Source organism: Epinephelus lanceolatus, chromosome 14 (genome assembly GCF_041903045.1).
Source record: "Epinephelus lanceolatus isolate andai-2023 chromosome 14, ASM4190304v1, whole genome shotgun sequence".
Lineage (NCBI taxonomy): Eukaryota > Metazoa > Chordata > Actinopteri > Perciformes > Serranidae > Epinephelus > Epinephelus lanceolatus.
The window spans coordinates 32,231,543-32,259,208 of record NC_135747.1 but is presented as its reverse complement, the minus strand read 5'-3'; the positions used below and the strand labels follow the sequence as shown (position 1 = coordinate 32,259,208).

Below are 27,666 nucleotides of genomic sequence, written 5' to 3'. Positions count from 1 at the left end.
ATAAATTCTAAATTAGCAGAAAGAAGGAAAAACTGTTTCTTAACAGGTGATTTGTTTCTGCTGGGTCCACAATGCTGGTCATTTGTATATTTTGAACACAGCCTAATGAAGACGGCTCACTGGCAAACAGTATCCAACACCTGTGAGAGGGGTCAACACTATATTGAGCAACAAATGGGTCCACTTCCAAACACTGGCAGACAAACAGACTTCTGCCATTTGTGCTGGGTGGGACTGGTGCTGACAGACGATTAAATCCTAAATGTGAAGTATGAAAAACACATACAATAAGAGGGACATCAAACCGCAAAAAAACACTACCGGTTCCAAATCTAATTTAACTATCTCTGTCTGTGTGTATCTAGAGGCAAAGTTCAGTCTTTCCACCAGAGACAAACACTTTCTCTCTCCACAACTCCTGCCTGGTGAGGGCAGGCATAATCAGGGGAGAACAGTGTCTTCTTCTCCCGTAGTCTGTGATGGAAAAACCTTTAAATCCTTAGAGAAAAGCAGTCATACAGTGGAAACAGTTGTCATGAGCAACACTAGCTGGTCCCCTGTCCTCAGGGATGAGCGAACAAAACAGTTACTAAATGTAAACATACATATTTCATCTGAATGTTGTGTCAAATAAATGATAAAAAATGTGCTCTGTAAATGTGTGCTGTCATTATTTTATATTTTGTACACCACTAAATAGTTTTAAGAGATGTTTAAAGTTGCTATTTTGCACTAACTTTTCTTATGACTACATTTTTTCGGCAGCTAATCTTGGATTCATTCAGCTTGCTGGAGTTATAGTGATCTGTTGCAGTGCCCTATAGGCTGCTCTGTACTCTGCAGCCTCGCTTGCCTCAGTAATGCATAGATGACTTGACACAAGCACAAGGAAGCATCCCCACCAACCTATCGCAGGTGAGTGTTGACACCTGTGACTTTGGAGCTTTTGTGCATAATTTCTGGGTTAACACCCATCTGGATGCACGAAGCTGCAACAACTTAAGAAACTGAGAGCAAAGAAACGACACGTCAAGTAGAAATGTTATAAAGATGAGGGCTGTTAATGTGGAATCTTTAACGTGCAGTGAACACATGCCCTCATGCGGAAAATCCACTTCTCAGACACTGTCATTTCCAAGAATTCAAGCTGGAAAAGGCTTGGGACAATAGTCTCAGTCGGATCATAAAAATTTCCGAGAGCATCACTGAAATGACGGCGCAGAAACCACGTGTTTACGTAATGGAAAGCCAATCTTTCAATTTAACCCCTCCTCCCCGTCTATTTCTACCAGAGGTCCGACGCTGAAGGAAATTCATGCAAATGTTTGTATAGGCGCACCGTACTTTTGGAGATGCCAGTGGCGTGGTGCTGAAAAAGGCTTGAGGAAAATACCCCACAAAGGGAAGAAACGCACACTCCAGGAATCACGGAGACACACACATACACACACACACACACGCCAAGAAGCTGGCTTTAACAGAAACGTTGCAGTGTGGGACTATAAGAAATGAAAACTGAGGTTGGTGTTATCTGACCTCGCCAAACCAGCTGGTTTACAGGAGAAACGAATTGGACTTGATCCGGCAATGTGGTGTTTTGTTGGGGCTATCATTGCAGCAGTCTGTGCATAGGATGCATCCTCCCTTGGCTTTTGATGCTGTGCAGATCCACCCTCCTCTCCTCAGAGTGATGAACTAATAGGCAATGATTTTCTCCGCGGAAATCCACCGTGTTTTACTGTTTTCACGTTAGTTGTGTTTGTTTACTGGCGGCCCGTCTCCTCCCGGTGCGACACATGCAATTTACAGAGTATATTTTCTATTATCGACTACTTGAGAAGGCATCCTTTATACGCCAGAAGAAGAAAACACACCATTGTTACGAAGTCTGACAGATACTGAATATTTTGCCACGTGAATGAAAACGCATAGGACTTGGATATACCTATTTTTCTATGGTACAATTGGTAGCCTTGTCCTGGAGAACTGATCCAATTGTGTTATTATGCAACCGCAAGGATCTCATCTATATCTGGGTGTTTAAGCCACTGGATTGCTCTTCGCCCAAATCAATGTGGTTTCTTTGGAACATTTTCAGCAAAGGAACGCATATGCTGCAGTGTCTTTGTGGCAAGAGTCTTAAGAAAAACAAGAATCCAAGTGGTAAGCTCATCACCATTATGCCTACTCCTCCGTTTCGCTGTGAACCGGCGTTGTGCGTGCATGTGTGTGTGAGAGAGAGACAGTGTGTATGTGTGTGTGGATCTGCGTTATTCGTTTGTTTGTTGTAATGGTGATAGATCTGCAATCATATTTATGCAGCGAGTGGATCATGCAGAGGCGCTGGGAGGGGGAACAACTTATTCTGTGCAGCTACTATCGGCGAGCCCAGGTTTGGGGACGCGCAGCGCACAGACACACAAAAGCCCCCCTCTGCATCACCACAGCACCATGATCTCCTAACTTTTTAAATAGCGCTCTCACACACGCACACACACGGGGCTAGATGTTATTTCAGTGGATCAAATCCACACACAGTTATTCTGTCCAACGTGATTCCCCCTAACCAGATTATTCCATCCTCGGGTTTACTGCAGCAGCATTCCCCCCTCTGCAACACCACTTCTCGATTAAATGGGCTACTCGCGATGTTTTCAGCAAGCCAGCCGGAGGAGACAGACTATTCTTTCATGTCTATCCCTCGGCTGTTGCAGGCCAATATTCATCATGCGGGCCTGGCGAAATATGATTATATACGAGCACTTGAGTTGATTTTGTGTTGAAGAAGCCAGAGCAGCTGAGGTGCGAATAGGGGCAGCATGTAGAAAGGAACCGGGCTCTACTGCACTAATACAAATCTTGCACTTGAGCAGTCGACATCGTTTCGATTCAGATGCTGGACTTTTTTTGCGATGCACACGCACTGCCTTCAGGATCACACCAACAGTTATTAGTTATACTGTGTGTTCCTGCTAATTAAATGTAACGCTGCAGAGCTCCAGTGAGCAATAAATGTTTATTTCAACAGGCTGCTGTAGGTATGAAAGAAAAGCCCCAGGTGGACAGCATGTAGAGCGGGCTACTTGTTACCTCATGTTGTGGGTTTTGAAAATGATGTGCTCAGCAGCAGTACAGTTCCTCGACACTGCAACTGCAGTATAGTAGATCATCATCATACTGTAGCGGGACTATTTTGCCTTGCTGACACTGCAGGAGCAACGACAAAAACATTGTTTACTATCAACTGCAAACACTATTTATATATTTTAACACCATTCTGCTCCCATATTTAAGTGCCAAGCCACAGCTAAGCTCCAGTTTGCGCCTTTCACACAGCAATCACCATCTTCAATTAAGCTCTTACACTGATGAGCTACACTGAGTCACAAAGCTAACAATTTCTCATTGACGAGTAGCTAACGTTAGCTTAACTTTGTAAAAACCTCGCAGGTCGTCTGAAAACACTTACCACCAGTTTGTAGACATTTATGGATTCTTTTGAGATACTCCTAAACACCAGGGACATAAATATTAAGAGAGCTACACAATAAAGGCGTCTAAAACTAATTTAACAAGTTGTAAATTTAGCTAACTGCCAAACGCACGTCGTAACAGGAAGTGGCATAACGGTTATCTCCTGCCTGTGTCGAAGAAGCACCAAATAGGATAATTTTATTATTTATTTATTAATTATATAAAATGTAAACAGTACTTTTACGTTATATTACATTCAATTTATGTTATTAAATAATTTCATATAAATTATTTTCTTTTTTTCCGTGGCACTGAGGTATGTCATTTCCTGTCGCCATGTTTAGTTTAACAGGCTCGCAAACGGTCTCTTTATATCCATAGTAACAACTTGGAAGAGACAAAAACTGTGTTGCAAACAGATTTTTTTATTTTTATTTTTATATTCAACATGTTTAAGGGACTATAAGGAATCTGGGGATGTCCCAAAAACAGTGGTAAGTGTTGTCATACTACCTGCGAGTTTTTCCCCCCAAAGCTTGGCTTGTATTTATCTTTGCACAGGCTTGAAATGTTAAAATGCTGATTACACGAAAGGCACAATCTGGAGCTAAGCCACAGTAGGCTCTGGGGTGATAACTGACTGATTGCTACTCAGTGGAAAAGCCGCAGCAAGACACTGGCTTCCCTAACTGGTGCTCAACGCCATGCAGCCAATCGATCAAAGCTGGGGCTCTCTGTCAAGTGTCTGAGATTTGAAGCCATGAAGCCTTTCCCAGCGACAGTAGTCCACGTTTACCTTGCGATGGGCTCACTGTGGAGGAATCATAAACTGATGGTGTGGGCACAATCATCAGGGTTTGTGCTGAAGCAGCAGGTAGAGACAGTAGTTTACTGGGAAATGAAGTAGGCCAAGATGCAGACTGTGTCAGTGGGGTGCAGTGCTGTTTCTATGACTAAAAACTGCTAACTCATTGAATGTACACTGTCAAACACATCACACAGCAGATCAGTTTCACATACAGAGATGCCTCAAACAACCTCTTCTAGGAGTTTCTAGTATCTTTTGTCATAGTAGGACAGAGGATCCACTGTGTGGCCCTCTGTCAGCAGAGGCAGGTGTTTCCAGTATAGTGTGCTCACTAGGCCCGAGCTGCAAAGGCCTAGATATAGTGCTCCAGCTCTTTGGCTGTATTTTTAGTAACACAACATAACTGTGAGAACACAGAGAGACTAAGCCAACTGGGCTGTATCAATAAGACTGCCAGTCGTTGTCAACATGGAAACATATGTCTTGTAAGGCTTGTATTGTGATCTGGATCTCTTTCCACACACACAAGCTGAAAGTAAATTTAGGCTTACTTACTGCACATCACCAGTGCATCTGAAGAGGTTAAACGCTGTGTTGATTGTTTAAGCGCCTTCTGTTCCAGCAGATGGTTCCTGCTTTTTGCCTATTGTGGGTCAGTTTTACCGGTCATGGGCAAAATGGGGGGGAATCTTGAGGCATTTTGTGTCTGTGTATCTGTTGCTGGTATGGGCTTGTGTGTGCAGAGTTTGTTTATATGTGCTTGTGATAATGTTACTATATTTTCAGTAGTTAAAAGTATAAAGTAGACACAGCTGTGTTTGTACATGAAACTTCTTTCTTCATAAACACATTATGACTTCTAAACAGAGAGCAAAGTCTTAGCTGGATTAGAGCTACCATCATGGCCGGATTATGAGACAATGGGCCCCTGGGCACAGACATGCAAAAGGCCCCACCACCTCTCCTACATAGGAGCAAAACACACAGGGTCTGCTCTGTTTCATTGCACTGGTGCGTCACTGAACACGTAATGGCGATGGCTGGGAAAGCTGTTTTTAATGGAGGGTAATCTGTCAGCCAGTGGCAGCAACTACATAATTGTAAACTGACAAAACAAACAACAATGACGTTACCTACAGGGCAAAAAGCCATGGTAGCTTTCCTAGGTGAAAATTAATTGCCTACATAGACTGTAAAGTTATTGATTTTTATGTAAGCCTGAGTGACATTCATCAGTTCTCTCTCTTGACTTGATTGTGTTTGTATGCAGGGTTGGAAATTAACTTTTTTGTCCACCAGCCACAGTGGCAGGTTGTTCCAAAATCTACCGCCCATTCAACACATTAACATTGTTTTTTTTGGCTGGTGAGTGAAGCAAATCTAGCAGCCACTTGCATATTTTACCAGCATTTGGCTGGTGGCTGGTGCTAAGTTCCAGCCCTGTTTGTATGGGCCGTGTGGTCCTGGTGACGTAAACGCAGCCGTTGAACTTTAGCGGTGAATCTGCCGGCTACAATAATTGTCAAATGGTGTGCAGACTCCACCTACTTGGTGCATCACAGGTGTACTCTGGCGTGGTAATAGTGTGGACCCAAAGACTTGGTAGTTTTGCCCTTTTTCTTGTAGTCATTTTGCATCTTTTTGTGCTTTTGTGACCCTATAAGGTCATTTTTTGTCTGTCTCTTTGCAGTTCCTTTGCTTCTCTTTGTAGTCATGTGAAGTTTTTTCCTGGTCGGTACATGTCACAGTAATTTGAGTGAGGCCCTTGACACTTTGGGTCACTAAGCCTTTTCCCAATAGACCTGTTCGGTAAAATCCATCCATGGCTACCATCAGTATAGATTTACAGATTGGAAGGTTAAGCTATAGTGTTGTAATCATGTCAGGCTTGTTCTTTAACATCATGAAATTTAAAGTGATGCATCATGGCTTAACCATTCGGCGATTCAGAATCCAGTTTCCTCAACCTCATGCTGTCTAAGTAAAGAACATTTCACTTCTTGATATTTCTGTTTAGAGTTTTTTGCCCGTTCATATTTCGCTCTGTTATTATCTTTAAGGTCCGTCTGCATCTTTTCCACATTGTGAAATTCATTTGCCACTCTATCTCACTCAATCTACAGAAATGTGGGGAGTGAATAAATGTTCACTGTGTTGTTTCAGACTAAGTGGTGATGCATTAGTCTCGGCTGTTTTGATGCACACATTATATTTATGGAGTATTTCTTTAGATAAACCACATGGGTTTATGTGTGGATGCCAGATGCCATGTCTGCTGCGTTGCTGTGTATCTTAATGGGTAATGCATGGTATTGACATTACATGGTTTAAAGTGTCTTCTCCCTTTTGAATCATCCACAACTGTAGTCTAGGGGCTGTCACGTTTACTTCAAAGTCTTTAGATGAGATAAACCGCCAAGAGATGTTGCATTTTAGTCTCACTGTGTCTTTATTCTTTAAGCCGTATCACTGTTTTCCAGCTTAATTCTTGTTTTATCTATGGTAGATTGTCCTTAGGGTTGGTGGTGTGGTACAACTTGCCTTAATGTTCACTCTCATGTCACAGCATTGGTACAAGTCTCTGAGTGAACATACTTCATTAAGGCAATTATGTGATGAACTAGCTGAGTGGAAGGGATGGAGATGCAGTAAGTGTCACTCTGCAGCCTGTGTAGCATTAATAATTGTGCAAATGACCACATAGATTTCATCGTAAAACTTTTTGAACTTCATTGAATGGGTCATATAGCTAGCATGAATGACAGGGGTTTAATGAGTGCGTTTGGTGGTAAACGGTAGTGGAAAAAAGTTAGGTTGAGAACTGCAGTGTAATAAAGACAGACAATTGATGGGTGCTCAGTGACATTTCTTGGGCGTTGTACATGGGAAAGGGTTGAATGCTCTAAATGTGGAAGACAGGCTACAGCCAGGTTGCTGAAGGAGCAGAATTGCAGTGGGTGTGTGAAGTCAGTAGGTGGCTTCCTCAGAGTCGCACAGCAGTGGCTCATTGACAGCAGAGTGACAGTACAGGTCACAGAACACCCAGGCATCCACGTGAGGATGGTTCATAGCATATCAAGTGAAACTCAGCTTTATTGTGTGTGACAGAGCCAGAAGGCCGAACCAACGCTCCAGCACTGTAATGCTATTGCTCTTGTTTGCACCATGGATATAGTGGAGCGTTAACCCTAAGCTGTAGCTTGACCTCACAATCAGGAAGCAGTGACCCAAGATTATTAATTTCAGTCTCTGGTATGGCAAACCATACAGACCAGTGGAAGACTATAACCTTGTGCTGGTGCTAAAATCTAAGAACTCTGAAAATGAAAATGTTTTGATTTGTGGTACATAAACCATTCAGACAAATCTATGGATATAGATATACTGTATGTCATAAAATCATAAAAACAGTGTGTTAAGTAGAGACTTAAATAAACAAAAGGGACTTGTATGGACTAGGGATGTGCATGATTAGTTGACTCGACTAGTCAATTAAACATTGCTACCCTCGTTAATCAGCATTGAAACTACTATTCCGTTAAATGTATAATTGAAATTATAATTTCATTCAATTGCATTCACCCAATGGAAATGCCATTGCAATAATCAGGCACATTTCCTAAAGATTTATTTCCCTAAAGAATATTGTTTTCAACCAACCAATGTTATATTGACTTTTGTTTATATTCTCACTCCTAATTCGTGTATTACAGATGCTTACCGGCCCTACACATATCCAGAAGGTATCCCTTTTGCGTCCATTTTGGAAGCTTAGGGATTGCGTGTCAATTTAGGCTCAAGACATGCATTAGGTGTTCCCAAAATAAACTTCAGTTTTCACAGGAAATGCACAGTTTCTGTTTGTTAAATGCATGTAGTCTCGTTTCAAAATAAGCTCAGACCAAAGATAAAACACTTTGTTTTCAGGTTTGCGTCCTTAGGTTTCGGCAACAAAACATGGTTTGTCTTTTAAAAGTACATTTTTTTTAGAAACAGAATGTAGTGTCACCAGCATAACATGCCACACATACTAGTGCACTGTATTGTTTTTTTTGAATAACTCAGTCGAATTTCGGTTTCACATGGGACACACACAGCAGTCTCTTGGGTGAAAGTCCAGAGGTTGTTGACCCATCCAGTTCCCCTGCCACCCTTCTTATGCGGACTTTCTTGCTCTAGTAGTTGCAGTGGTGTAGTGGAAGGTATACGCAGGTATACTGGGTATACCCACCTTTTTTTCTGGCCATTTACACCAGTGGTTCCCCACTGGTGGGTAGCGGGTCCATTCTGAATGGACAAGTGACTCACGAACATGTCTTATTTGTACACTTTATTTTGACGTACGGTGAATTTGTGGTGTATAGCTTTAATTTCAAAGTGCCATTTCCTGCTAGCTTGATGACATGGCCAAACGCAAGTATGACATTGAATATATTAAACTGTGTGGACCTTGAACTAATGACTATAGAGAAGTCTGGACCCCCTGGCTGAACCAGTTGCGAGGACAGGTTTACAGTATACCCACCTATCAGCCAAACAGACATTGGAATATATAGGAGCATATACCCACTTCATTCTCTGTAACCAACCCATCTACCTAGTAGTAAACCCACCTCATCAAGTACCACTACACCACTAAGTAGTTGCCTAAGGCATCGAAAAATGCAGCTGCCTTGTGCTTCACATACTGCCGCTAAAGGGTGCCTCGGTGTATTGGTGTCTGACACCGAGGCCACTGACCAAGCATCTATTTGACGAGTTGAGAGTGAGACCGGGTTGTTTATTATTTGTTGAGTTGTTGTCATGTTTTGTGGGATAATGTGCAGTGTTTGCAGTGCAAAGTGCCACATATTTCACGGGCATCTTAAAATAGGACTTAGGTTTTAAAAGACGGATTAACATTTTCATGGCTCTTATATTTTCTGAGACGGTATTTAACTATCTATTAAGTTGTGCTCAATTTTGGCTGATGTCTAAGTGTTTTCTTACGTATAGGCTAGTTGACTAGTCTAAGTTTAACCCTCGGTTAAAACTTTACGCATATTAGTGTTGAGCAACATCCATAGTCTGGATAGTGGCAACTTTTTTAGTGTAAAGACTTGTGTTTACACAGTCTGCAGATATATGGCTATCCTAGGCCAATACCTTTTCAAAGAACGACTGTGTCAGCATATTGAATTACCCCTTCGTAAGGTGCATGTGTCTAAATGCTGTTTGCTGTCATATCAAGTTTATGAATTTTTCAGTGTAAAATATTCTTTTTACTGTGCGCTGCACTTCCACAGTGTAATCTGAAATTACATATGCATTTTAATAACTCAGATTATGCTGCTGGTGTCTTTTCTCCATCTAATTCTCACCTCAGAGCAAGAGCAATATATCTCAGATTCATCTTTTCCCTCAAACCAAGCCCATTGGAGAATTTATAAAGGGGCAAGGTTATTTTTCCTTCAGCTAAGAGATGCTTTATTCATTTGTGCAACATACCCACGCTGGTTTAAATTGTGGTAACAAAGAAACAGCAGTGTAATTAAAGGGGATGGGTAAGATTCAAACAAGAACTCCTACAATTAGAATAACAGCAGGGTTGGCTAAAAATATCCTCCTCCAACCACCATGACATGTTGCTAGGTTTCATACAGAAACAGTAAGTTTGTAAATGGCTAAACTGCAGTAGCTTTTCTGGTGATACACACGCAGACCTTGGCATATCACAGCTTGGATGAAAAGAAAGGCATTACAGTTAACAGGTTTCACAAATGTTTTCATGAAGGCCATTCTAAAAACAGGACTCTGTGTCACATGGATGGACCTTTTGTTTCTAAAAATAGCTCAGAGCGCACACATCCTCCCGGTGCTATTAAATACAGAAAAAAAGAGGGTACAAGTGTGTCATTAATATGAAGCAAAAATATTCTCAACCTTGACTGTTGCTGTGATTCCTGTTATGGTTTTGTGATCATTTGGAAAGGGAGATGAAGTTGTGTGTTGCTGCAGTGGGCATGTCACAGGTCAACAAGAAAACATTGTTGTGCTCTCATTTTTTTGAGGCGTGATAATGACAGCGGCATCATCAGTTTCCACAGTGAATTAATTTGGGCTGTCTCTGTCCTGCTCTTGAGAAATATGACCTGCAGGGGCGATGAGATTCAAGTCCCTGGCTGTTATTCTACCTCCCTCTGAGAGACAATCAAGTTTACATACAAATCAGTTCAGACGAGAGGGCAAATGTATATATGCAGCGTATGTATATAGAGTGAAGGGAAAGGAGGGCAAGAAAGAAGAGAAGGATTAACGACTGTGAAAAATAAATCTGAATTTTCATGAAGCATCTCCCAGGATGCTTCCCAGATGCTCCTGTTTGCAGAGGTGAGAGGAATGATGGGACATGCGGTCCTGGCAGGGTGCCTCCAAGGGTGACTGGCCACTGGATGTGCAGGTGGATGGTTGCACCGAGCTGCTCTCTGTTTCCTCAAGGTTAGGCCTGATGGGAGTTCACTTGAAGGGGAGACACCGTGAAATGGATCGGTTCTCCCACAGGTTCTGGGATGGATAACATCTTTTGTTTGTCTGCTACTCTGATGTTTAACATTTGTAATTAGTTGGAGGTTCATCAGTGTAGGATTGCATACATGAGTGAAAATGCACTGGTGCAGTGTATATTGACATGTCTGACATCTTACCTTTTGGAAAACAGACATGGAGTTATGTCGTTGAAACAGTGCTGCTATGTTATGTTGTCTCTGTTTCAACACTTAACTGTAAATTATATCATTAGCTTTAAAGCTGCTATAATCAAGAATATGGAAGTGTTGCTTGTAGTGCGAACCCAGAGATAAATATGCCCGACAACTGTACTGTTTTGGTTCAGTCTCATTGCTCTCATTAGCGTCATTTCTAGTCGCAGCAGTCAGCAAGAAAGTACTAAAACCACACTGTGCGCTACCTGCTCAGGGCCCAAACAGCAGACAGACATAGTTAGCAACTAGCTTGTGATACAGTAGCCATTTAGCAGCCAGATATTCCCCTCAGGAGTTGGTAGAGTCCAAACTGGGGCTAAATGGAAAGTGAATATTGGACCTGTGTTTGTCAAGCTGCTAGAGTCCAAATTGATATCGCTTTGTATCTGCTGTATGTGTAAATGTTGCTCTTTTAAAAGACAATGTTCCTATTAAGCTGTTTACAAGGGCTGCCCCCTAAAAGTTGACCAAACGTTTGTTGACCAGAGGGTCAGCAAGATTCCTTTCCTCACTTAGTCACAGAAAAAAAAGTAAGCTGCACCTTGTCAAAATAAATCAAAACCTATATGACTGGACCATGTGGGAATTTAATTTGAAAGGACAGACACAGGAAGTGTCCACACTCAGCAGTCAGACAGGAGTCGGGTTAATTTCCAGGGCTGGTACCTGCGGTTATTCCACAGGCTAGTTAATAACATGTCGGGCAGGAAATCCAAAGTGTGGGATCATTTTGAGAAGGTGAAGGACGAACCCAAGGTGATATGTAAACTCATTTTCATTGGTCGACTACAAACATGACGTATCATCTGAAACATGGAAGTAGCTACATGCCCATTAGCCCACAGCGTCATTAACAGGCGGCTCGCTCAGTGTGTGACGTGCACTTGTAGATAAAATATAGGTCTATATTAATGAAGGTTCATTAGTACGGTTTTGTATTTCTCTGTTATGTAGCACAGTGTTAACAATGTTACTGATACTATTCTTTCTCACACCTTCAACTCAAACCATTGTGTTGCCCCGCCCAAAATATATCCTTTAATGATTAAATTAATATCATAAACATGCGGGCGACTAGTCGACTAATGACCCAAAATGACGACTGTTGGTTGACTTGGAAAATTCTTTGTTGGGGGCAGCCCTACTGTTTGCGCTGTATACATGTCCAAAGAATGCTCCTAAAACCCGAATAATACACATGTCTTAATTGAGAAAAGGAAAATGCTGTTTACACGACCCGTATTAAATTCAGATTATCATTACATTCTGAATAAAAGTGGAATATACATGTGCATGTAAATGTAATCAGTGTTGTGTTTACAGCTTGTCCAAAGCAATCCATGAATGCAGGCTAATACATTCAGTACCTACTGTAAAACAGAAACACCAATGAGACAGGAGTCAGTTTTAGCAGAGTGAATAATGAGTATTGTCATTCGAGAGCTCGTGTTTGACCTGATCTGCCTGGTCTTCAAAGCCAGCTTAACTAATGTGATCCATTTTCAGTCAGCTCGTGGGGTTAATATTGGCTTACATATCCGATAATAACACAGTTAAAATTGTCTGTCTTTCTAAATGGAGGTAAAGCAGAGAGGATGGATTTGTGTGTTTCTAGCTAATGGTGCAAAGAGGCTACATTTATTGTTATTTGCACTTAGCAGATTGAAGACATTAGAGATAATGTTGCCATTTTGAATAAACTGTGATTGCCCTGGTAACTATTTTAAAAAGGTTATTTCTTTCTTTCTTTTGTTAGACCACCTAATGCATCTTTCCTTTCCCAAAAAATGTGTCAAAACATTTAAGGCTAAAAATATGACATTTCTGCTTTGCTGAAAATGTTGGTGTACACCAACACTCTCAGTTTTGAGCAAGTAGGTGTTATGTAGCACATTGAACACCCGACATATTTGTTGCAGCCTTAAAGGCCAAACAGATATTCTCAGAATGAACTGCAAGTAGAATGTGAGAGTGTGGAGAGATGATTAGTTGATTGCTTTGTGATTTGAGTCATAGATACAGTTTGCTACCTGCGGTGTGAGAGGTTGCTGTGAGGGACATCATGTGGCTGAACGAGAATCACAATGTGATTACTGTGAAGGATGCTGATTTAGCAAAATTACACAGCTTTGTGTGAAAGTGTTTTATATGTATTTTTTATTAGGTTATCTACATGCATTATACAAGCAGTATTAATTTAAGCAGTCGCACTGAGAAACCCCTGGCAGCGAATGCTCGGAGGCATTCAACACTTTTTCCTTCCCACAGTTTCTGATGCCAGCGTTGTTTCTGTGGCTGTTTTGAGTTATGTTTGACCCAGAGCGATGAAAGTGGCCATTTACAGATGGGTACTGACATGTTCTTGTCAGATCTGAATGGATAACTTCATATAGTGCAATAAATTGTTTCTCAGTTGTCAGGCTGATGAACTTTCTCGTCCTCAATCATGTTGAGTCATTTAAGGTCATTGAAATTGCTGGTTAGGCCATCAGTGATATGTTGACCATAGTCCTAAAGGGCTTAATTGAGATTAATGCTAATCTTAAAACGCCAGAAATAACAGTAACATTACTTTAAATATAATTTTAGTTTAGTATGAATATATGAGCAGGCATTCAGGAGGAAAATAGACCCACAGTGCTGGTGAGAGTATGCCATACAACCCAGAAAGACCAGTTTGAGTAACAAAGCATAAATTTGAAGGTTTATGGAATGTGATAACACTGCACAGTTCAGACCATCCAAAATAAGCCTGAAAAGCTGCAAATCAGAACAGAAGTATAGAGAGTTGTTGCATAGAGATGATACACAATCTCATCTAGTTGCATAGCTGTGAACCGTCAGGTTTTTAGAACGTTGCAGAACGGCGCATTGCAAGTAGTTGCACGTTTTAACTTGTCTCATTATGAATCTTTGGTCTGAACTGAGCTTAATACTCTCAGACAGGATATTAAGACTCTGGAAATTTATCATAGTAGCAATAGCTATGTTTCCATCCAAAAGTGATTCAAATGATTGGGAAATGTGCATTAAAAAAAATACGAATCCTGTGTGTTTCCGTTAAATGTAAGGACTTTAGTGAAAACTACGAACTCACGCGAGTTTTCCGCAGAAACGGAAACAAAACAAGTCTCGCATTCTTCTTCTTCTTCTACATTTTCTGGCAGTTGGCAACCAGCTTGTAAATGCATTACCGCCTTCCTGACCCGGAGTGTGGATATCACCATGGAGAGAGGTGCGCTACGTCAGACTTAATTCGAACATAACTGTTTCCATCCCCCATTTTGCGAATCAGCATTTTTTCAAATCAACCGAAACCCGGCTAAAGCGAGCGTATTTTAGTTTGTGCGAATCAGGGGATTTTAATTCAAATTTTGGCATTTCCATCATAATTTTCTGATGTGATACTTCTAGATGCGCATCTAAACAGGCTGATGGAAACATGGCTAATGACTTTATGTTTTGTCACACTAATCATGAGATAAAAAGTAGTAATATGGCGTTCACGTCCGTAATCTGCCGTGAATGTGCGCTAGCACTTATTTGATTGTCTGCTGCCGTGTTGTGTTGGATGATGTTGCTTTGCGTTGCAGCAAAAGTTCAGCTAGATTACTTTTTTCCGCTGAAGCCTCTGCGTTGACACTGTAGCTGTGTCTCCAGACTGGCCCCATTTAAATGATACAGGTTGCTATTTTCTTTGTCAGAACGCGGCCTTGATAGTAGATAGTTAGGTCTGAGCTAAAACTGATGTTTAGTGATGTTCCCCCGAAATGTAGGAGTCTTGGCCCTAGCAAGTGTCCTAGGTGCTGGCTGAAATGACAGCTGTCAGTTTATCAGCTATGGCTAGCTAGCTAATTAAGCTAACGGTAGTCCAATCAAAATGCTGTCTTCTGCCACTCTTCTGAATGCAGTTGACAGCGACCTAGCCCAGTCGCCAGAGGAAAATGTTGGCATTGTACATTTCTCCAAACCACGAATACGTTACATTTGTACATTTCATACATGTCATATCATTGTTACTGAAGTGATGTAGTTTTGATTACATACTGTAAATGACCTGACTTTATCTTTGGGATGCGAAGGGGATTGTGGATAGCATTAAACCTAGGTGAGATGGCTGCCAAGCTGCAGACCTGTTTGAGACCAATAAACAGCAAAACCGGTTGTTGTTGTAGTGAGTCATCGGTGACATTTCCAGCTTTGATTGTGCTAAGAAAACTGGGTATTTCAAACCAAAACATGATCTTTTCTTAACCATAACCAACATTGTTTTGTGTCTGAACATAACCAAACTTTAACCACAGCATTGTTAAAATATCTGTGGTTTGCAGAAATGTATATTGCTAACATTTATTCTGTCAGTTGTGTTGGACTACCTACATTAAATCATGCTACATGGCTAAAGCTGCATGTGACTGGCTTTATGATCCATGTAGTAGAAGATGTTGAATTAAATAAATGTTCTTGTACTGCAGTATTTCCTGATCACCAGGGCTCGCTTCCACACAGCAGGGTAGTGGTACAAAGTGGATGTGCTAGTTGTAATAACCTCACCTTAAAATTGAAGACACAGGTGCAAGTCTATTCATTTATTTATTTTTTTAAATTACCACATAACATTCATTTCAAGGACTTCCTGATTCCACTGACCTCACTAGTTTATAGCTGGCTTTATTGAGGCCATACATAATTTTGAAAGCTCTATTATCTCCTAGGAAGACTGGTAAATTGAGGTACATTTCAAAATAGTCATCACAGCGGGACAGTATAGCTTGTGCTTTTCCCCACTTGGTTTTCTGCCCTGTGTCTTACTGAGGCTCCATAAATCATCTTGTAATTTGGCTCATCCTCTGCCCTTAATAGTGGGAGCTGTGTGATGTATCCCCACCTCCTGTGAGTGAAAGAGTGGCGTTGTGAGAGGAGCAGGGGTATAGCACAGGTTCCCCCTAACACATGACACATCTTAATGCTCACTGCTTCCAGGACTGCAGAGGATTTTGACACATGATAGCTGCTGTGGAGCTGCTGTGATGTTTTTTTTTCCTCTGAAGCTGCTGAACTGAGCAGAGCTGATGATGCACTGTGATTCACAATAAAGTGACAAAGTGATGAGAGACAGGGAGATGAAGAGCAATAATGCAGTTAGACTATGAGGTTATTGATTTACAGGACCAGAAGTTTGAACAGTTGTACACAGTTGTAAAGACGATCTGACACCGATGCCATCATCGTTACCAAAAATGCATGCAGAGGTGTCAGAGAAGCCTCTGATGTTAACAGTAGAAGTGGATGAGAACATTTTAATGGATGTTTGAAGGGCTTTTGTCTCTGGTTCTGGGAAGGAAACGATTGCTGTGACAGTTCAGTGTAATGTAGTTAACATTGTCAACTGCAGGTAGCATGTTTAAAATCTATACAATCATGACTATAAGTGACTTATAATCATTGCAATATCACTGACTGTGTGGTAACAACTTTACTCTACAATAATCCTTTCACTACTGACATTTCCTCCATAGATTGAGAGCGGAGATGATTATAGTGGAGACGCTTTTTTTTCTATTAAAGGCAGTATTTAGCTCCAGCTGAAAGACACCACGGAGGGCTATAATTTCCGTCATACAAGTCAATGTAACACAATCTAAGAAGCTGCAAAGGTGTGACCTGAGGGGTCACCAGAGGCAAGAAGCTGCACTATATTATTGACATAATGAAAAATACAGAGATTTTCTATAAGAGCAGTTCTGTATAGACTCTTTTCAGCTCTGGTTGTGAAGTCCTTGACCATTCACCATTTGTTACGTTTTTTTGATGCAAGACGACACTGTTAACCGTAAACTGTTTGCCATGCTTGCCGCAGCAGGCTCCCAGAAAGTGTGCCAGGCTTTGAAGACAATTTTTTTCTTAGCCAAACAGTGTAACTATAACTTCTGGGTCCATCACATAATGCCGTTGGACCTAAGAGGACTTTTCCCCATAGACTTACATTGGAAAAGAGATGTCTGTATATCAGTGGATACATTTTTATGTGTCACAACCTCCGCGAAATAACTCATTTCACTATCAGCATCTCATTTAGTCCAATAACATTTCTTAAGTCTAAAAGAATCGCACAAGGGCTGTATTGTAAGTAGCTAGCATGGTCAGTGGAAGTGATGATGCAGAAGATTGAGTAATTTTATACCATGATATGATATTATATCGATTCTTGGCACAACAATACGATATTTGCCAATATTACAAAATCTGCCAAGATATGATTTGATGCAATTCAGACTCTTGCGATCGATATGAAGCGATATCGCTTGCCAATTTAACACAATCTGTTACAGAAGAAGTTGCAACCTTTTTTAAACCTTTGGCCATAAAAAAAATAAAAATCTATAAGTAATGTAATGGCAAACCTCTCAACAGTTATAAAACATGGATTAAAAACAGGATAATTTAACAAAAGTATAAAATTCAGCTCAATGACAACTGTCCAAGTTCATAGACAAAACTTTTTTTTTTTTTGCTAGTCACTCATTTTTAGCTTAAGCATGTTTACATTGTCTAAATTAGCCGAGTGGCTAGCGGACTTATCCTCTACTCATAGCTTAACGAATTATATGTGTTATTTATACTTTTTCTTATTTACTGTCGGTTCAAGTCACTTTATCTTCCGACAGAAGAACATGGTTGAATTTTAGCCCGCGTACTCGTTTTTTTCAGTCTGACATTGGTGAAACCGAGCAGGTAACGTAGCTGTAAGATGTTAGCAGAGTGAGATGCCTGGCCAGGAAGTTACATTGAGTTTTATCTCGTAAAGGCATTGTCTACATACGACATGTGCTTTGTCTGTTGACCTGTATTTTCTCCAAATATTTCAACACTGCTGATTCGCTCCTGGGTAAATAACGTTATCCTTGGCGTCGTTTTCTTGGCTGCTTGCCATCTGCCTGGCCCTGTTTGACGGTGACCAGGATTGCAATGGTCTGAGATTTTCATGGTATAATAACGTCTCAGAAAATATCACGGTTTCAGGGTTCACAGTATTACAATAATTATTAGAAGTCAAAATTACCCTTAAAGTAATGAAACCAGAGGGATTGTTTTTGGTTGAACAAACATTTTAATACTATAATTGAATCTTGAAACCATTTTTAAATAGAAGTTTGTGTTGTAAGCAAATTTACATGATATGATAACTGTCAACTTTAATATCATTATATACCATAAAACTGGTATACTGCTGCAACCCGAACGATGACACAGGATTTCAAAATAACAATGTAAGGTAGTGATAATGATATGGATCGATGATTTCACCTCGCATCGATGATATTGCATCGTTGATCATCAAATTGATATGTTGGTCTAGACTGATCGTTACACCCCTTCCCAGAAAGTCGAACCTTTTTTTGCTTCATGTGCCACTGAGCAACTTTCATGTCCCTGTGCTACAGTCTTTACCTATGCAGTTCTTCTTCAGTTATACAGATGTCAGAATCCACACAGGCTCCCAAAGAGACTTCAAAATGCCTCCAGTGAAACCTATGATTTAAATCATTCTTGTCCATGTTTTTAGATGTTGTTTGGTTTAGACTCTGCCTCCTGTAGAGGCATTCACTGTCCTGCTCTCTGTCCCCTCGCTCCACCATCTCTCAAGATCCCTATTTTCTAATACCTTCCCCTGTACATATACTCTCGCACACATTTGTCTTCAGTGGATTTTTGCTTCTATTCTAATACTCATGCTACAGTTTACAGTCCTCTCCTCTCTTCTGCTCTCCAGTATTCCCCGAAATCTGGATCCAGTCCAAAGTAATGTTGTGGTTTCATAACCTACAGAGATATGTGTATTACTGTAACACAGTCACATTGATTTATGCTTGTGTTGAAGACCAACAATTTGCCACAATACAAGTGTATCTAAAGCTGTTGCGGTTGTGTTTCTAATGACCAGTAGCTCAGCGAAGCCACTGGCACAGTTCCAGTACAGTCACACTGTAGTTCTGGTGGAGCTGCTGCAGAGATGACCACATCAGTGTAAACAGCCCAAAAGGTGATGCAGATGGCAGAAATCCTCCAGGTAGAACTCACCAGTTTATTTTGAGTGATGTCAAGAGTATCTTGGTAATGTTTCTTCCTGGAGGCCTTCATCACAGTGTCAGCCAGGATGACCATGTTTAAAGGTAAAGACAGGATTTATCATCATGTGCAGGTGGCTATATCCAGAAATGCAATACGAGTAAATTGAGTTTATGGAGATATTTTTGCTTTTGTAGATGAAGTAGATTGCATTTTAACGCTTGTATAAATCTTTAAAACGTGAGTAAATATACAAACTAAGCTAGCAATGTAAAAACTATGAAAATTCAATTTGACAAGGAAAAAGATACTGACTTTATTAAGTGGACTGGGTACTGGCTACGACCTGACCAATCCACATTAAATACACGTTCTTTGTAAATGTCATTTTACCTTTCCATTTATTAGCTGGGACCAGCAGCACAATAGGTCAGTCATTCAGTCGGCCCACACAAATTTTCCCACCCTTTGGTGGCCACAGTTTTTGCTTTAAGAGGCTGAAATTTGACATGGAGGTCGAGTGTGTGTTTGTGAAGGTGTATGTTTATGTTCATGCTGGCTAAAGGTAAGTGGTAGTGGCCTATGACAAAAAGGCGCATAACTTCTTCTAAAAGCATCATGACAAAGCTTCTTTTCTATATATAGAAAGACACATGCACCACTTTGCCATGTCCCCATGTCCTCTTTCATAATTTGTGAAGCGGTTGTCGCAGAGAAGCGTCATTGTACAAGTTTTTGAGGTTTTTCTGTGTGTCTGTGTGTGTGTGTGTGTGTGTGTACGTGCGTGGTTGCAGCAGGTCAAATTTGCACTTGTTCCACATTTAGTTTCACATATTCAGTCAAGTCGAGCCCGCTGACTCACTTTTTAGTGCCTTAGCTGTCCCTGGCATCATTCTTCATAACAATGATTCCAGTGATTTCCACCCAGTGATTCACAGATTTATAATTTGGGTTAAAGAGAGCACTGATGTTGGATTGGTATTCAGTATCGGCAGATGTGTTGAGATATTAGCATTAGTTCCAGGAGGGGAAAAGATCAGAAAAAAATCAACCTTTAGAAATGCTTTTCGAAAAGTGTAATTAATATTTACTTACAGTGTGTTGGTTGGTTATTTGTGAAACGATCACACAACAATCAACTGAAAAACAAAAAAACAAAATTGCAGCATGATTAAAAATTGATTGTTAACTTTTAATGTTTACGTGTAGTGAGTGGACATGATATTGGCACACAGGTGATCTCTTAGAGCTGATATAACCTGCTTAAATGAGCTTTATATAATATTCAGAGCATTATTATAACAGCAAACAACTGTTTCATATATAGGGATATGGTGGAGTAATGGCTTCTTGAGCAGAGAATAAAGTCACACTCCCTGTGTGTGTTGTTAGCCGAGCTTGTCTGTTTTTTGTTGCGGTAGCTGGTCCGGCTGCAGTGTGCATGTTAGTGCATTTGAGTCCCATGTGTGAATCCTGCTGGCTCGCTAATTGCCGCTGCTCTGTACTATGCTCATACTGTGGTTACCACTGATAATTGGGATGGTGTTGTGCTGTTAGCAATGTTAGCTGCGTGCACTGTTAGCTGCTAGCCCCCAGCTTAGCCACCGCTAAATCATAGAGATGCTCTGAATATTGTATAGAGCTCCTTAAAATCAGAAGGTAATACTCAAGCATGTGACAAAAAAGTGTTTCAGTCTGGCTCTGAATTATTCCTTTTGACGATGGAGTCATAAACAGTCCACACCGCTCCAAGAACATGATGCACAGCAGGTACACAGGGTGAGGACAGTCTGCAAACTTCATGCTTGATGTGGCTTGATAGAAATACAAAGTAAAAGTAGAGGAAAGTATCCAGATATAGATGAGATTAAATAAATCCAACAGAAAACAAACAAGTTCTGTAGAAAACGAATCTGACAAACCGCTGAAGTGGATTATAGAAAACTGAATAATGCCAAAAATACCACAGGGGAGATGGCACAAGAAGAAATCAAGATACATGGGAGTCATTAGTTTCCAATACTTTAATTTTTGATACAGACAAAAAGACCTGGCCACAGTTTTTATTTATGCTAATAGAGCCTGTTAATGTTTCCCCTGATGTTAAAGTCGAAAAATACCCAGCAACAGGTGTTTAAGGGCCGAGGAGCACGCCGAGCGAGCCCGTGATATCAGTAATATTGTTTCCAGGCTGTCATCTAGGATCTAAATATGATGCAGTCACATTAGCGTGTTGCTGTGCTGTACGGCGAGAAGGTTGGGTCATGTTCCCCGTGGCTCTGGTGACAGGAATGTGGCGTCTTTAACCTTTATCAAACACACCAGACTGAACATACTGGTGTGTCTGTGTCTGTGCGTGTGATATCGAGCAACAGTATGTATTACTACAAATCATACAGCCAGAGGCACACCGCTAATGCGATGGCTTGCTGCTGTACTGTTTCAGAGCGGCGAGGGCTGGCGGAGGGAAACACAGAGCGAGGTCGGCTGGCTCTGCTTCTGTCCTGTGCTGGAAGTACATTTTAATGATTTGATTATGATTGATTGCTGATATAATTTCATGACTCACTGTTGGCCTGTAGCTCATTTATTATTGTTGTCCATCATGTGCTCCCTGCTGACGGGATAAGCTGTGCAGGATGCTCTCTCCCTGTCTCCCTCTCTACCTTATTACGATCACGTGTATGTGTACAAGGTTCACGGTGTAATTTAAGTGAGAAGATGAATAACGATTTGCACATATGACTTTCTTGTTGAATGCAAGAAAGAAAGGAGAAAGATGATAAATAAAAAATCAGAAGAGGAGTCAGATTTTGAAGCAGCTCTGTACAGTTTCATACTGTGTGTTGTTCTGCTGGTTTTCCCTCCGGCTCTGACCTGCTCTGACACATCTGACTGTATTTTGCTGCTTCCATGGCAATCAGCATTTCTTCAAGTAAACATTAAATTTCAGTGTGTTGTTCAGTGTGTTGAGTTTTTGGTAATCATATTTTATTTTGGTAGAGAACTTGGTGATAATTTCTTTTTACAGGCTGCAGTGGTACAGGATTTCTCAGGGGTCCCAGGTGTGTCTCAGTGGTCAGGTTGTGTTCACTCCGTCTTTTAGTGTAGCCACTCGTGGTACCCTTATAATTTGCCACTCAGTCTGTTCTGCACTCAAGAGCGTCAAAGTTCACTTTGAGTTTTTGATAGATGTCCACTGGTTGATGCACTTCTCTTCTTTTTTTTCTTTTGCTTTGGTTAAAATTTGGTCCAGATTTCCGAAGTTTCTGCTGAGAAGGGCTAAAAGCTAACGATTATTTTTTATTGCAGATTAAAGGAGAATGCAGCCTAAATTGAGAATTTGGAAATTGGTATTTCCATGGCCAATAAGTTCAGTCAATACTTGTGAACTTGAGGAACTCTCTCACAAAGCCAGAAACAAGAGAAGTAAGTGTCAGCAACAACATCTTTCCCAATTCAAATATGACATTACAAATTTGAGTTTTAGCAGGATTTGGAGGAGAGGTGTTCATGTTTACTAATATTTTTGGACTTTCTGAGACCATAAGAATAACATGTATGATATTTTGAAATTGGGTGCAGTTTCCCTTTAATCTGTTGATTACTTTCTCACTTGAACAGATGCTTCATTTGTTTGGACACACTGCGAGAGAGGAAATAACGCTCCATAGCAGCAGGCCTCAGGATACAATATTATCATGATACTTAACTCACAATACAATGTTTTTGTGATTTAGAAGTGTTGGGATATGCTCAGTATTGCAATAAAATAAACTGTGATTTATGACCTTTTTTCAACTGTAAATTATGCCCACAAAATAACTTTGTTGACATCTGTATTATCTCATAAGATAAAGTTTTCAGTCTGCAAAATCAAGAGTGGTTACATCATTCTAGTAGCTACCAACGTTTTAGTGTGTATTTGTCATATTAATAATTTTTATAATAAAAAATCGATACCTGGCGTGTGTGACATTTTTATAGTACCACACAAAAATAGTAATCGATTTTTTTCCCCCCACTCCTACTAGTTAGCCAGTTAGCACAACAAAACAACCTGATGTTTAAAGAACAAATAATATTTATTATGCACTAGTGAACAATAAGAAAAACAAATGCGAACCATTTCTGATTAAGGGCTCAATGGCTTAAAAAAAACGTGTTTCCTAAAATAACAAGATTGTTATGATCTTATGCTCTTTTAAGTTGTTTACTTTCCTCACTTCACTTCTCATGCACGGAACTAGGGCAACAGACACTCACTGACAATATTGAGTTTACTAAATTTCGGTTTACTGTTGAGGAATTAAGAAACTGGAACATATTCACTTTTAACAAAGCTGGAATCAGAAGTTTTACTTTTTCTTCTTGGAAAAAGTGACTTAAACCAATTATTCGATTATCAGATTAGTTGGTAATTAATTTAATAGTTGACAACTAATTGATTGATATGTATGTACTGCCTGCGTGAAAAAAACATGCAGTCCCAGGCCAGATCATCGATGCAGCAGGGTGCAGAGATCGTGGATAAATCAGTAAATCAATAAATAAATGAAGGGTCCCACAGCAAAGGAGTAAAAGCTGGCTCATCTATTGCTGGAGTGAAACGTGGCATCATCTGGAAAGGTTCTTTGCCATTTGAGTATGTTCAAGTATACATTCCTGGTAGCTGACATTGTAACGCCATATTTCTCCTGCTGTTTTACAATCATTGTAAAATCATTGAAAATAAAATAATTGCTGCCATGATAACTTTTCTCAGCAGTAAAATCCTTCCTTATAATGTTATTTACCTCAGTGCAGTGTTTCGGTGTCTGATAAGCCTCAAAACTCATGGCTCTGAAATTGAAACTGGACTTCCTGGACAGTATGTAATTGTCTCACCTCCACACATACCAGAAACAACATGCCCCCCCCCCCTTTGCATTCTTTTAAATCAGGGCCGTTTGCAGTCTGAATGCCCATTTAAGGCATAATGAGCAGCTGGTTGAAATGACTTCTCAACGTTTTGTCAACACAGTAACAGTAACAGTATTGTCTCAGTGGCTTTGAGGTATTCATAGGATTTTATTGCTTTTGAGTCCCAAGTTAAGTGGAAATTGGCCTAAATCGGTGCTTCACCTGCTGTTTGTTGTGTTGCTTCGGACTCGGGGACGTTCTTACAAATTCCAGTGTGTAGCCTTGAACTGTGTTTTCATGCGTATCCTCACAGACCCATAAAAGGTTTGTGATTGCTGTGACCGATTTGTGTCAATTGTTGAATATCTTAGAAAAACCTCATGCTAACAAAAATAACATTTTGCTGCCTCTGTTGTGATTCAATTTTCTCGTGTTTCCCAGGCTGGCAGGCGCTCACGTGCACATTGTCTACCTTGCTCTGTCTATCACTCTATCACTCCTCTCCCGCCGTACAGGGGTCTGTGCTGTGCAGTGCTGGAGGTTGTGTGGTGGCTACGGTATGCTGTGTAGATTTTTGCTGCAGTGCAGCAGGCAGTATTGTGCTGCTGCTGCCTCTGTCTTTCCCCTTCCCTCTCTCTGTCTCCCTCTCCCTCTCTCCTCCTCTGTATGCATTCATTTTTGTGTACATTGTTTGGGAATGGTGAAACACTTCCAAACTGTTTTGCTGTAAAAAAAAAAAAGAAAAGAAAAGGTATTAACCCCATTATTTCCATCTCATTCATCACCCAGTAAGCCCAACACTTTGTTTCCTTCCTGTTTTGTCCTGGGCACTTACATAGCTTTGTCAACATTTCTGTGATGACCTTTTGGAAGTTTTTATTTTCGTACTTGCACATCCCTGTCTTGAAGTTCAATTCCCACAGTTTTAGGCTGCCCCCGCCCCGTGGCTGTTGTCCTTTATTCAGGCACAGAGCGAGCAGAGAGAGGTAGAGATGATGGGGTGGGCAGTGACTAAGTAACCTGTTTGTGGTGGTGAGTGCTCGGCTCTTTGCGCAGAAAGGCCAGTTGTTTTTAGTTATACACACCAGGCTAGAGACGGCGAGGCACTCAGGGAACAGTGTGCCAGGGACCAGACAGATACAGCACTAGGGGACATAGTGGAAACACTTCTAAACAAACATGTTGCTAAACTCACCAGCTGCACAATATTTTTGTTTTGGGGACTCGATGCACTGTCCCGATTTCTGTTGCATGCAGTACAGGCTGCACACAAGTTGCTGTTTCACCAAACACCGTTTAGCCATGATGTTACAGCACTTGACATTTCTGAAGAAGTGTCGGCGCTATCTGTGGGATATGGTTATCTGCATGTTTCTGGCAGGGAGATGGTGGCCGGGTCTTCACAAGTAGGTGACAGGTGACGTATGTGTGAGAACGTGGTCGTGTTATGGGGTAAAAGGTTGTGTCAGGCTCTGTGGGACATCATGAGGGGTGTGAAAACCCAAGCAGCAGCGCAAACAATATGGTTTAATCTATATCAAAATGAACTGAGAGGAATTCAGCGCTTTTCTAGCCACATATGGAGGTTGCATCTTTTGCTAGGATTGTGGAGCGGCGTTTACGCAAGGCACTAAAGGTTGAAGAAGAGCACGGTGAGTCCCGGCAGAGAGCTTGCCGAGCTATTGGATAAGAAGCTTGACATAATTACACATAATTATTACACGTGCTGCCCTTTTTAAAACAGTCCAACTGTATAGATGTCATGATGGGTTAAACACAGGACATTGACGCTGATATCAGATCTCTTTGTGGACTCGCAGCGTGAGTGTGATTGACATTCTGTGACGTATACAAGAAGGGAAGATGATTTGAAGTGCATATGAGCAGGGGAAAAAGTCTTATCAATACAGTCTGCTTCCACACCAATAAAACTAATCACTGCATTGCAGATGATCAAACCTGAAGGTCACACTTTGTAGTGCGTGTGTGTGTTCGAGAGCGAGTATGTTTGCATGTCTATGTGTGTGTGGTCCACTCTTCCAATTATTTTTTATGCAGCAGCATGCCAAAGAGGAGGAGGAGGTTATTTCATTATGTATGCAGTGCTTCTGGAGTTTATTTCGTATTATTTGTCCTGCATAAAATATGAACCTATTTTGAGGCCAGGCAAGGAAGCCAAGAAGATTGATGCATAGCTGTTGATCTACAGTGACACCGAAATCTTCTCTTCTTTTCTCTTCTCTTCTCTTCTATCCTCTTCTCTTTGAAAGCAATAAGTTAGGCTGCATTTCTGTGTGAAATACAATCTTAGGTACAGGTGGTCTGGTAGCTCAACCCAATCATCTGAATAAAGTGCTAGCATCGTACATTTTTGCAAACCATTACGTTATATTTACACGTTATTTTGTATGTTATGAGATACACTGAAACTTTATGTTTTTTTAACATTGCCGTGGTTGGTTCGGTTTATGCCCGGAACACACTACATGATATCAGCCCTATTATAGCCAACACAGTGTCGTACGGTGTTGGCTCCTGAATGACAAAAGGCCAAAACACACCGGCGGTGTCATATGACGGCGGCGTCAACACACACAAAAAGCGTTGCGCTGCGGGGCGTCAACCGGATTTCTATTGCACACTCCAGTCCACTAGGCTGGGAAGTACAAAATAGAGCTTTTTCAAGGGCGGCGACGCTGGAAAAATAGGACAATAGCGTAAAGTGCCGCGGTGTGGCACGTCGATGCGCGTTGAGCCGCCGCCGGTGTGGGTTTGTAAATAGAAAATAATGGTTGCGGCTGTTTTGACGCGCGTCGTATGCCGCCGGTGTGTTTTGGCCTAAAGAGCGTCACACACGATTATCCATCGTTTCATCTTGTGTTCGTGACAGTGTGTCATAGTAGACGATAACCAACGCCACATCTGGGACGTCTCATAACGTTCCAACAGAAAGTCTAGCATGTTTGATTTTCTTTTGTCATTCACAACTTCTCCCGTCACAGCCGTCACCTTGACCAAAAGAAAGACACCCCAACCTTTTAGCTATTTCCTCTAGGGACGTTACCACAACAGAGTAAAAAGGGAAAAATGATGGCATGAAACAGCAGAGGCACTTTTGCAACCTGGTGAGTACTGCCATTAGCATCAAGCTAGCAAACAATGTTACTTCTTCATAATGGAGAGGGACACTAAGTAATAAAATTAGTGTTACTTTTTGATCCACTCCCATTTGTCTTGATAAAGTTAATGCATCGCGCCATCATGTCAAACTCAACACTTCCTGCATCTGTATAAAATTAAAAGCCCCTTATAACTTTAGTTGAAAGAATCCCTTCATTTTATAAAAAGGCTTTTATTGTGAGATATTTGCAGGAACTTGTTGTGGAGGATTCAATGACTTTACGTTACTACAGCAACATTTCAGCTGGCACATGAACAGACACAGTGACTGAAATAATAGTATTAATAATAAAAATAGGACAAGAATAACCCAATGACATCACACATGTTGTGAAATACGACTGGGGATGACTGATGTGGACCATCGTGTAGTGTCTGTTGCCCAAGTCAAGGCACAATTTTACGACTCCAAATAGTGTAATCTGACATAGTGACTGTCGGAGCAGACAAAAATGTTGTGTAGTGTGAACCAGGCATTAGGCACAAAAACCA

General features: G+C 40.9%; 1 protein-coding gene across 2 annotated transcripts in view; it reads left to right on the top strand.

The window, feature by feature from the left end:
* The first annotated feature begins 1,287 nt into the window (after window positions 1-1,287).
* The window catches only part of fgf14 (fibroblast growth factor 14), a 173,685-nt gene continuing 147,306 nt past the window's right edge, over window positions 1,288-27,666 (top strand). Inside the window, exon 1 of one of the 2 annotated variants that reach the window (XM_033617130.2) lies at window positions 1,288-2,163. In XM_033617130.2, coding sequence (XP_033473021.1) covers window positions 1,956-2,163 — 208 coding nt within the window. In that variant the 5' untranslated portion in view covers window positions 1,288-1,955. Of the gene's footprint in view, window positions 2,164-25,494; window positions 25,647-27,666 lie in introns of those variants that run through there. The other variant, XM_078174639.1, reaches the window with a different exon arrangement.